The sequence below is a fragment of the Schistocerca cancellata genome, chromosome 1 (genome assembly GCF_023864275.1).
Source record: "Schistocerca cancellata isolate TAMUIC-IGC-003103 chromosome 1, iqSchCanc2.1, whole genome shotgun sequence".
NCBI lineage: Eukaryota > Metazoa > Arthropoda > Insecta > Orthoptera > Acrididae > Schistocerca > Schistocerca cancellata.
In genome coordinates, this window is record NC_064626.1 from 804,929,745 (window position 1) to 804,942,567 (window position 12,823).

Genomic DNA, 12,823 nt, shown 5'->3' on the forward strand with positions numbered 1-12,823 from the left:
GGCGAGAAGTAATGCCCAACGAGAAGGGTGAGGAGAAGTTGGACCGAGAGGTTGGGGAGGAGGAGGACATAGGCAGAGAGGGTGGGAAGCAGTTTAGCATGTATATCCAATTCCCACTCATATTTAACAATTGCGAATCATTGCTGAGTTAGCTAGTAAATGAATCAAGAACGCGTCGTGAGGCATTAAGGCATCGAAGGTATCGTCTAATACAATGGTTCCCAAACTTTTTGAGGCTATCAGCCCTGAATACAATAGGATACTGGCTAGACCCACCCCCTACCCTCACCATCAACAGCATCAGCGACTAACTAAACTTTAGAATGAAAAAGAATTTTGTTTGAACGCTTTTTTTTAAATGAAGGAAAATAAATGATATTTAGTTTTCGTAGGTGTCTTATTACAGGACGAAATAATGAATCAATGTGACAATTGGTACCGCTTAATTCTAACAAAGGTTTTTATTTATATTTATAGAGAAATGAAATAATTCTCAGAACATCACCAGTGATACCTACAACTCCTCCTCAGAAAAGAAAGCCAATTGTCTACATTGTAGGTAGATACTTATTACAAAACGTTCTTCCTTTGCATCACTCCTCTCCCTAGTGACATTTCCGTCACTCACATCCTGCAACCCCGTTTTAAAATCAACCAAGTCAAAGGGTGTACTCTATAACGACTGCTTGTGTGCCACTAGATTCCTGGACTTATTACCCCTTAAATGGTAGAAAGGAAAACATTAGGCTGCCAATGCTTTGCGTCTGACCACTACAGCACAGCAATGTACAGGGTGTTTCAAAAATGACCGGTATATTTGAAACGGCAATAAAAACTAAACGAGCAGCGATAGAAATACACCGTTTGTTGCAATATGCTTGGGACAACAGTACATTTTCAGGCGGACAAACTTTCGAAATTACAGTAGTTACAATTTTCAACAACAGATGGCGCTGCAAGTGATGTGAAAGATATAGAAGACAACGCAGTCTGTGGGTGCGCCATTCTGTACGTCGTCTTTCTGCTGTAAGCGTGTGCTGTTCACAACGTGCAAGTGTGCTGTAGACAACATGGTTTATTCCTTAGAACAGAGGATTTTTCTGGTGTTGGAATTCCACCGCCTAGAACACAGTGTTGTTGCAACAAGACGAAGTTTTCAACGTAACCAAAGGACCGAAAAGCGATGCAATAAAGGATCTGTTTGAAAAATTTCAACGGACTGGGAACGTGATGGATGAACGTGCTGGAAAGGTAGGGCGACCGCGTACGGCAACCACAGAGGGCAACGCGCAGCTAGTGCAGCAGGTGATCCAACAGCGGCCTCGGGTTTCCATTCGCCGTGTTGCAGCTGCGGTCCAAATGACGCCAACGTCCACGTATCGTCTCATGCGCCAGAGTTTACACCTCTATCCATACAAAATTCAAACGCGGCAACCCCTCAGCGCCGCTACCATTGCTGCACGAGAGACATTCGCTAACGATATAGTGCACAGGATTGATGATGGCGATATGCATGTGGGCAGCATTTGGTTTACTGACGAAGCTTATTTTTACCTGGACGGCTTCATCAATAAACAGAACTGGCGCATATGGAGAACCGAAAAGCCCCATGTTGCAGTCCCATCGTCCCTGCATCCTCAAAAAGTACTGGTCTGGGCCGCCATTTCTTCCAAAGGAACCATTGGCCCATTTTTCAGATCCGAAACGATTACTGCATCACGCTATCTGGACATTCTTCGTGAATTTGTGGCGGTACAAACTGCCTTAGACGACACTGCGAACACCTCGTGGTTTATGCAAGATGGTGCGCGGCCACATCGCACGGCCGACGTCTTTAATTTCCTGAATGAATATTTCGATGATCGTGTGATTGCTTTGGGCTATCCGAAACATACAGGAGGCGGCGTGGATTGGCCTCCCTATTCGCCATACATGAACCACTGTGACTTCTTTCTGTGGGGACACTTGAAAGACCAGGTGTACCGCCAGAATCCAGAAACAATTGAACAGCTGAAGCAATACATCTCATCTGCATGTGAAGCCATTCCGCCAGACACGTTGTCAAAGGTTTCGGGTAATTTCATTCAGAGACTACGCCATATTATTGCTACGCATGGTGGATATGTGGAAAATATCGTACTATAGAGTTTCCCAGACCTCAGCGCCATCTGTTGTTGAAAATTGTAATTACTGTAATTTCGAAAGTTTGTCTGCCTGAAAATGTACTGTTGTCCCAAGCATATTGCAACAAACGGTGTATTTCTATCGCTGCTCGTTTAGTTTTTATTGCCATTTCAAATATACCGGTCATTTTTGAAACACCCTGTAGTAGTCATTACGCCATTACAGTTGGTTGTGATCCCAACTAGATTGTTTACTGTAGCGAAGTGAATAATAAAGCGGTATCTGGTCCATTGTGAAAACTACCTACAACTCGGAGAAGACATTTTCACGAGATATTTAAGCACATATGTATCAATTTTACTGTCACAGACGGATGATAGAAAGTATATGTGCAATAGGCGGACTATGTGAGGAAGATATTCTTCATACATCCGTTTCACTAGTTGTAACCTGCACCACATTGTCTCACGCGTTAATGCTATTATCTGAAATAAAAAAAACTTAATTTTTCGTAACTTACGTAATCACTATTACAGCTTTACGAAATAGTGATGATAATAGTAATGATGATCTTTTGAAAATAGACAGAAGCGCCAAAGAAACTAGTATCGGTATGTGTATTCAAATACAGAGATATGTAAACAGGCGAACTACGTCGCTGCGGTCGGCAACGCCTATATTAGAATTAGACAACAAGTGTCCGGCGCAGTTGTTAGATCGGTTACTGCTGCTACAACGGCAGCTTATCAAGATTCAAGTGAGTTTGAAGACGGTGTTATAGTCGGCGCACGAGCGATGGGACACATCATCTCCCAAGCAGCGATGAAGTGGGGACTTTCCCGTACGACCATTTCACGAGTGTACCGTGAAAGCAAGGGGAAACTACAGCCGTAATTTTTCCCGAGGACATGCAGCTCTACTGTATGATTAAATGATGATGGCGTCCTCTTGGGTAAAATATTCCGGAGGTAAAATAGTCCCCCATTCGGATCTCTGGGCGGGGACTACTCAAGAGGATGTTGTTATCAGGAGAAAGAAAACTGGCGTTCTACGGATCGGAGCGTGGAATGTCAGATCCCTTAATCGGGCAGGTAGGTTAGAAAATTTAAAAAGGGAAATGGATAGGTTAAAGTTGGATATAGTGGGAATTAGTGAAGTTCGGTGGCAGGAGGAACAAGACTTTTGGTCAGGTGATTACAGGGTTATAAATACAAAATCAAATAGGGGTAATGCAGGAGTAGGTTTAATAATGAATAGGAAAATAGGAATGCGGGTTAGCTACTACAAACAGCATAGTGAACGCATTATTGTGGCCAAGATAGACACAAAGCCCATGCCTACTACAGTAGTACAAGTTTATATGCCAACTACCTCTGCAGATGATGAAGAAATAGATGAAATGTATGACGAGATAAAAGAAATTATTCAGGTAGTGAAGGGAGACGAAAATTTAATAGTCATGGGTGACTGGAATTCGTCAGTAGGAAAAGGGAGAGAAGGAAACATAGTAGGTGAATATGGATTGGGGGGAAGGAATGAAAGAGGAAGCCGCCTTGAAGAATTTTGCGCAGAGCATAACTTAATCATAGCCAACACTTGGTTCAAGAATCATAAAAGAAGGTTGTATACCTGGAAGAATCCTGGAGATACTAAAAGGTATCAGATAGATTATATAATGGTAAGACAGAGATTTAGGAACCAGGTTTTAAATTGTAAGACATTTCCTGGGGCAGATGTGGATTCTGACCACAATCTATTGGTTATGAACTGCAGATTGAAACTGAAGAAACTGCAAAAAGGTGGGAATTTAAGGAGATGGGACCTGGATAAACTGAAAGAACCAGAGGTTGTAGAGAGTTTCAGGGAGAGCATAAGGGAACAATTGACAGGAATGGGGGAAAGAAATACAGTAGAAGAAGAATGGTTAGCTCTGAGGGATGAAGTAGTGAAGGCAGCAGAGGATCAAGTAGGTAAAAAGACGAGGGCTAATAGAAATCCTTGGGTAACAGAAGAAATATTGAATTTAATTGATGAAAGGAGAAAATATAAAAATGCAGTAAATGAAGCAGGCAAAAAGGAATACAAACGTCTAAAAAATGATATCGACAGGAAGTGCAAAATGGCTAAGCAGGGATGGCTAGAGGACAAATGTAAGGATGTAGAGGCTTGTCTCACTAGGGGTAAGATAGATACTGCCTACAGGAAAATTTTAGAGACCTTTGGAGAGAAGAGAACCACTTGTATGAATATCAAGAGCTCAGATGGAAACCCAGTTCTAAGCAAAGAAGGGAAGGCAGAAAGGTGGAAGGAGTATATAGAGGGTTTATACAAGGGCGATGTACTTGAGGACAATATTATGGAAATGGAAGAGGATGTAGAGGAAGACGAAATGGGAGATAAGATACTGCGTGAAGAGTTTGACAGAGCACTGAAAGACCTGAGTCGAAACAAGGCCCCGGGAGTAGACAACATTCCCTTTGAACTACTGATGGCCTCGGGAGAGCCAGTCATGACAAAACTCTACCATCTGGTGAGCACGATGTATGAGACAGGCGAAATACCCTCAGACTTCAAGAAGAATATAATAATTCCAATCCCAAAGAAAGCAGGTGTTGACAGATGTGAAAATTACCGAACTATCAGTTTAATAAGTCACAGCTGCAAAATACTAACGCGAACTCTTTACAGACGAATGGAAAAACTGGTAGAAGCCGACCTCGGGGAAGATCAGTTTGGATTCCGTAGAAATGTTGGAACACGTGTGGCAATACTGACCTTACGACTTATCTTAGAAGAAAGATTAAGAAAAGGCAAACCTACGTTTCTAGCATTTGTAGACTTAGAGAAAGCTTTTGACAATGTTAACTGGAATACTCTCGTTCAAATTCTGAAGGTGGCAGGGGTAAAATACAGGGAGCGAAAGGCTATTTACAGTTTGTACAGAAACCAGATGGCAGTTATAAGAGTCGAGGGGCATGAAAGGGAAGCAGTGGTTGGGAAAGGAGTAAGACAGGGTTGTAGCCTCTCCCCGATGTTATTCAATCTGTATATTGAGCAAGCAGTAAAGGAAACAAAAGAAAAATTCGGAGTAGGTATTAAAATTCATGGAGAAGAAGTAAAAACTTTGAGGTTCGCCGATGACATTGTAATTCTGTCAGAGACAGCAAAGGACTTGGAAGAGCAGTTGAACGGAATGGACAGTGTCTTGAAAGGAGGATATAAGATGAACATCAACAAAAGCAAAACGAGGATAATGGAATGTAGTCAAATTAAGTCGGGTGATGCTGAGGGAATTAGATTAGGAAATGAGACACTTAAAGTAGTAAAGGAGTTTTGCTATTTAGGGAGTAAAATAACCGATGATGGTCGAAGTAGAGAGGATATAAAATGTAGACTGGCAATGGCAAGGAAAGCGTTTCTCAAGAAGAGGAATTTGTTAACATCGAGTATAGATTTAAGTGTCAGGAAGTCGTTTCTGAAAGTATTTGTATGGAGTGTAGCCATGTATGGAAGTGAAACATGGACGATAACTAGTTTGGACAAGAAGAGAATAGAAGCTTTCGAAATGTGGTGCTACAGAAGAATGCTGAAGATAAGGTGGATAGATCACGTAACTAATGTGTAGGTATTGAATAGGATTGGGGAGAAGAGAAGTTTGTGGCAAAACTTGACTAGAAGAAGGGATCGGTTGGTAGGACATGTTTTGAGGCATCAAGGGATCACAAATTTAGCATTGGAGGGCAGTGTGGAGGGTAAAAATCGTAGAGGGAGACCAAGAGATGAGTACACTAAGCAGATTCAGAAGGATGTAGGTTGCAGTAGATACTGGGAGATGAAGAAGCTTGCACAGGATAGAGTAGCATGGAGAGCTGCATCAAACCAATCTCAGGACTGAAGACCACAACAACAACAACAACCGTGAATATCAGGAATCCGGTAAAACATCAAATCTCCGACATCGCTGCGGCCGGAAAAATGTCCTGCAAGAACGGGACCGACGACGACTGAATAGAATCGTTCATAGTGTCAGAGGTACAACCGTTCAACAAGTTTCTGCACTGGGCCATCAACAAGAATCAGCGTGCGAACCATTCAACGAAAAATCATCGGTATGGGCTTGTGGAACAAAAATGGTTCAAATGGCTCTGAGCACTATGGGACTCAACTGCTGAGGTCATTAGTCCCCTAGAACTTAGAACTAGTTAAACCTAACTAACCTAAGGACATCACAAACATCCATGCCCGAGGCAGGATTCGAACTTGCGACCGTAGCGGTCTTGCGGTTCCAGACTGCAGCGCCTTTAACCGCACGGCCACTTCGGCCGGCGCTTGTGGAACCGAATGCTCTCCCTTGTATCCTTGATGACTGCACGACACAAAGCTTTACGCCTCTCCTGGGACCGCCAGCACCGACATTGGACTTTTGGTGATGGAAACATGTTGCCTAACCGGACGAGTCTCGCTTCAAATAATGTCGAGCGAATTGACGTGTACGAGTATGGAGACGACCTCATGAACCCATGGACCCTGCATGTCAGCAGGGGACTGTTCAAGCTGGTGGAGGCTCTGTAATGGTGTGGGGCGTGTGTAGTTGGCGTGATATGGGACGTCTAGATACGACTCTGAAAGGTGACACATACGTAAGAATCCTGTCTGATCACCTGCATCCAATCATGTCCATTGTGCATTACGATGGACTTGGGGAATTCCAACAGTACAGTGCGACTCCCCAAACGTCCAGAATTGCTACAGAGTGGCTCCAGCAACACTCTTCTAGGCGCTACAGTCTGGAACCGCGCGAGTGCTGCGTCGCAGGTTCGAATCCTGCCTCGGGCATGGATGCGTGTGATGTCCTTAGGTTAGATGGGTTTAAGTAGCTCTAAGTTCTAGGGGACTGATGACCTCAGAAGTTACGTCCCACAGTGCTCAGAGCCATTTGAACCAACACTCTTTTGAGTTTAACCACTTCCGCTGGCCACCAAACTCCCTGGACATGGGCACTATTGAGCATATCTGTGATGCCCTGCAACGTGCTGTTCAGAAGAGATCTCCACCCCTTTATACTCTTACGGATTTATGGACAGCCCTGCTGGATTCATGGTGTCGGATCCCTCCAGCACTACTAAAGACATTAGTAGAGTCCATGCCACGTCGTGTTGCGGCACTTCTGCCTGCTCGCGGGGGCCCTACACGATATTGGGCAGGTGTACCAATTTCTAATTTCTTTGGCTCTTCAGTGTAGAACTTCTTTTTTTTCCCCCTTAGAAAATTTCACTTTACCTCTCACGGGGTAATTATCTCCAGGTTGGGAACCACTGATCTAATAGGTAAAGAACGGAAGTGTGATGGGTAAAAGTCATAGAGAGAGGTCAAAGCTTGACTACAGTAAGCAGGTTCAAACTGACGTAAGTAAAAGAGAAGAGGAGGCTTGCACGGAATAAAGCAGCGTGAGGAGATGCACCAAACCAGCGTTTGGATGATGACAACAGTCAGCACAGCGGGTGGCAAAAGTGTGTGGTGTGGAGGGTGTGCCGAGGGCGAGGGGGCGGCCCGGCGGCCGCGTGGTGGGGCGGGGGTGCGTGGGCAGCCGCGGTCCGCGCTCCGCCCTCGGCTGCGCCTATATAAGCGGCGGCGCGGGGCGCGCGCTGCACTCTCCGCCGCCGACGCCGACGCCGACCCCGCAGAGACCGCCGAGCAGCCAAGCAGACGCCGCGCGCACCCCGACACAGGTCAGTAGCGCGCGCCGGCGGCGCTGCCCGCCGTTGCACTTCGAAAAAAAAAATACAACAAAAGGAAAAGTCTTCGTTGTTAAATACCGTCTACTACTCCGTCTGTGAGACATTTTGTAGTTAAATTTCCAACTTTCCAATCATAACACAACGCGCTAAATTTTTTTAGATCTTTTCGTTTAGCTTACGATGTCCTTCTAAAGTCATGTATCGTTGATGGATGGTTCTAAGGAAGCCTCCACTAGATTTTCTGAAAGGCACCCCTCCTTGAGTGTGAATAAATTTATACGCATAAAAATCTCCCTTCAACCCGATGACTGATTAGTACACCACAGTGGCATTGTCCTACTGGGCGCAGTATGCTACTGCCGTCTTCGACTTTCGAATTAGCTTACCAGCCAGCTACACGAGTACCTATGGTTCAACATGCTCACCGACTCACGAAATACGTGCATAAATAAGCGAATATTAGTAGTGAAAGTCTGGAGACTGCTCCACGTTTGTTGAGTAAACTGCTCCAGTGCTTCGAGTTATAAAGTATAACTGACTGCAGAAAATGAACAAATACAGAGGCGAGCTGTTGGGATCATGGGTAACACGTCGGCATAGCTAATAATGGAGTGTGACACATATTTTCAGAGAATTTAAACAGGAATATTTGCACGAAAGGCGACACGATTCAAGCACCAATGCTGAGGCTTCCGCTACACCTGGAGTATTGTGTATGTAAATGATGTAAGAACAATTGAAGTGCATGTGCGCATAGAGCAACATAGGGAGTCGTTCCTGCTTTGCACCATCTATGTCTGGACAACGACAATAATTTTTCTACAAAGTATAACCCATCATAAAATACTGCTAAGTTGCTTGTGGTCAGTGTACGTATGTAAGTAAATGTCGTTAACATCTATTTTAATGCTGAAATGGTTTGTTCATTGCTGAGATCAGGCAAACAGTTCACAGAATCCACATCATAACCTGCAAATGTACTCACTATTAGAAAAAAAATCGTCACTTCTATCAATAAAACAAAATGTTCAGACTATTTTATTCTGTGAGTTATGGTCGAAAAAATTCTTTGTTAATTGCTTCAAGGTACGTAAACTATATCAGAACCCATTCTTAGGTGTCACTATTTCGTTACAGATATATCATCATTACAGATATCCTTACAAAGACAAAGAAAATATGAAGCTGTACAACTTAAGAGCTTCCCTTTTCATCAGTAGCAGCGTTATTTTTAGTTAATGTAAGGTTAGTTCGTAAGGGAAAATAATATACTTTTTATGATTATGCACACTACTTTTGCTTGATTTTCTTTCTAAGCTCAGTGGCTATTTTAAACATTCAGTGTATTATATGTGGAGTGTAGTATCTGCTACTGAGTACATAGTACACCTCACGACCACTTTGTCCGCAAAAACTACAAGCCGACAATACCCTGAAAATAAATGAAGCTTGACGGAAACCCGTCTTGTTCTCAGACTGGCAACACACAAGGACTACTGAATGTCTTGCTCGTTTATAGCTTCATACCTGTTCAGCGCAGGCCGGCGAGTACGTAATTTGCACACGCTCCGCCCAAGTTTTCGCGGGTGCCACACTACGAACGGCTACTCGTATTTGTATGCGCAGTATCATACTGGTCACCGCCGCGTGGCCTTCACGAACAACATACGTGAGGAACTCTAGAAGCAATCGAAAGTTAAGAAAATTCTGATCGCGTATGCTCTGTGTTTCGATGGATCACAACAGTGAAAAGCTTCCGGAGTACCCATTGAATATAATTTAAAAAATCTACATGTACCACAATTAAATGCTGTAATTGCTTCTACACGACTACTTTCGTGATACCCTTGCGTTAGCTTAATTATACGGTCGTGAAGAAGTGTGTGCGACCCATACTTCACTTCTGTTTCGTTAGCTGTTGGTGTGTTGATGATGTTCTATTCAGCCAGTAAATTTTAGGTATGATATGTTTTTTTTCCAGAGCAGCGACCAATTTCCTTACCTCACGAGATTGTGGGCGGCGCTGCAGCAAACAGCTGCAGTGACAAATCCAGTGCAGTAAAATGCAACATGGGATTTAGCTAACTTACCTTAACTTAGCTAACTTAACTGTTAAAAAAGCATTGATTAAAATTCTTATTATATTAACTTTTATATGATAAAATTTATGTCACCATTCGCAACCAAGAGAAAAATCCAGCAAATCAACTTTTCAAGGGCTACGAAGTAGAAAATGAGCTTTTTAGCTATATACCGTCAAAGAATACATTTATATGAGTCATTTAGAATGCCAAACTTTTTTTAGAAGACTTCCAGAAGTTCTGGCAGTTGGAAGTACTTAAAAGTATCTGCAGATAGGTGCAGCCTCTCGTGAACGTTTTCATGGTAGATAAATTTTACTAACCTGTTGTAACAACTGACACTAACGCAGCCCGTATGCACTAAAGAAATTTAGCAAAAATGTTTCTCGAGAAGTCTGGCCTCGTAAACTGACAACAGCCGAGAGAGCGGTGTACTGACCAAATGCCCCACCGTTTCTGTATCCGGTGACGTATATGGGCTGAGGATGACATAGCGGTCTGTCGGCACCATTGGGCCTGGGCAGACGGATAATTTTCTCGAGAACATTTGGATCCATCTTGCAGTGATTTGAGTTTGAAGCCTATCTTCCAAGCAGACTTTACAAAAGCGATAAATTATTTTTGAATACTCCTTAGAAATCGATATTTTCCACAGAATTTCTATAAATATAACTTAATATGTTTGCTTTACTCACTTCTGCTCCGAAAGTTCGAGCTCGACACTTCTTTGACGTTACAAAATCCAGATTTTTAACCATTAATAGAGCAGTGGAAAACTGCGAGACTTTTCATCAACAGTATTTATGGACATTAATTTGTGCTCGTCCATTTATGTGAGACACCATTCGCTACATAAAATATTTCTGGATTTTTATGTAATTTATCAACGAAGCTTTTATTTTGGTATTAGCATCTTCAAAACAATCTAAGTTTGCCCACTCCATCTGATACATCATTTCTATCTATTGAAACATAAGCGTAATATTTACTGCAATCTGAAGTTATCTTCGTTTCTGAAGAAAATTCTCCAGCCATCCTTACTCATTATGTTCTGTACCTAGCAAGACATTCAAGGTAGATCCATGCGAGTAGCTAGGAAGCTCGATAAGGTAACATAATATCCAAACAGGTCAGCAGCAATTGTTGACAAGCTATATTTGATTAAATATTTCAGTTAGGGTGAAGTATAATATAGATCGCTACGGTTTTGTCAGCTACGACAGTCACAACATTAAAATAATTTTTAGGAACGTAAAAAAATTAAGAATAAATTTGGCAAAAATTTTGAAGTTGAGGCAATCATATACGACGACCAAATTAAAGCGTTACATCGCAACTAAGTTGAAAATGTTTGAAAATGGACCATAATGGCTGAAACCGGTAATTGCCTAGATATATTAAGTCGCAATTGTGACTAAAATAAATCATCACATACTACCAGAAGGACGCTATACAACCAAATCTTTGTTATCATTTGACAGTAGGTAGAATAAAAGTACCAATTCGCTTGTGCCCTCGATTTCGAGTATGAAGACAATGGTCACCTGTTACACGAACACTGTTGCTAAATATTCGGTGTTTATTTGAAAGCAGATATTCCTTGTGAAGAAATTCCATTCTAATTAAACTAATGATATAACTTAGGATCTTTTAACATTCCAATTTTGGAGAAACTTTAGAATAATTTTGCATATGTGTTTCTTTGCGCTTTTGCTGTGACGTGCACATTTTTCCCGTCAGTGATGGCTGCTCACCGCCTGAGAAATTCGTATTCAAGACAGTAATGGCCTGGCTCCATACGCACTGAACACAAAACCTAACAAAAATTAAAAATGCTCCTATCATAGGTAAAAGAATAGGTAAATATCTCCTGGATAGAGTTAGGGATGTAAAAGAAGGGCACAAGCTTTTCGACTTATCTGGCAGCTTCAAAGACATTTAAATCAAAACATCTTGACTTATTCGCGCTATTTCATTTGTTAGAAAAAATCTTAAACTCATCCGTGATGTCATAATGCTGTAATTTAGAGAAATTAATTGCGAATTCATCATATTTCTCCGAGGAGCCCATTTTTCCATACTCAAACCGCACACCACCGGTTTGCGTATATTCAGTGCGCCATTGACACATACGGCCAAAATACGGTTTAGTTAGAATCGTCCGTCAGCGTATCCAACGCCTCGGGCGTGCAGCGCGACCCCTGCGGAACATCCTCATCCGACGATACGCATAAAACCTCTTCCGGGGTCTCCATGTCCGACGAGTCCGACGAATCCAACTCCGCCTTCAATGACGAACAATGAACAATATGACAATCCGCATGAACTACATGCAACCGCGAAATTAATGCTTCATCACCAATAGAGAATTCATTCGACACAAATATAACCAAGCCTCGATGTTTAATAACCATACCCGGCTTATTCTCTACATTAACGGTAACAGGTCGTCCTTCAACTATACGCTTAAGAATTGAAGCATAAGGATGCCACCTCGACCACTCAAATTCTTCAAATACAATCACATTATGAACACGCGGATATACCCCCCCAAATCCGAATTTGGAACAAAAGGGAAGATAAACATGTTGTCGGCGAGACACTATTTTCTCAATCAATGTAGACTTGCCGATATTTGTGTCACCATACAAATATAGTTGCTTCTTACGTACCTCCTTGGACCGAAAGGCCTGGTTATACCACCGAACAACACGGCCCGACCAGCCATTATACTGTAAATGACACTCCGAAAGCGTCCTAACGACAAGCTTGTTTGCCTGAAATGATTCAAAATATTTTTCGATAAATCGAATACGGGACCAATTGTTAACATAATGCAACCACCTTCAGAAATTTTATTTCACCGTAAAAAAACTTTTT

At 42.4% G+C, this 12,823-nt stretch overlaps 1 protein-coding gene across 1 annotated transcript in view; it reads left to right on the forward strand.

The window, feature by feature from the left end:
- The first annotated feature begins 7,603 nt into the window (after positions 1 to 7,603).
- Positions 7,604 to 12,823, forward strand: part of LOC126104743 (cardioactive peptide) — a 350,758-nt gene continuing 345,538 nt past the window's right edge. Inside the window, exon 1 of the mRNA XM_049912338.1 lies at positions 7,604 to 7,853. Within this exon, the coding sequence (XP_049768295.1) occupies positions 7,604 to 7,853 (250 nt within the window). The remainder of the gene's footprint in view (positions 7,854 to 12,823) is intronic.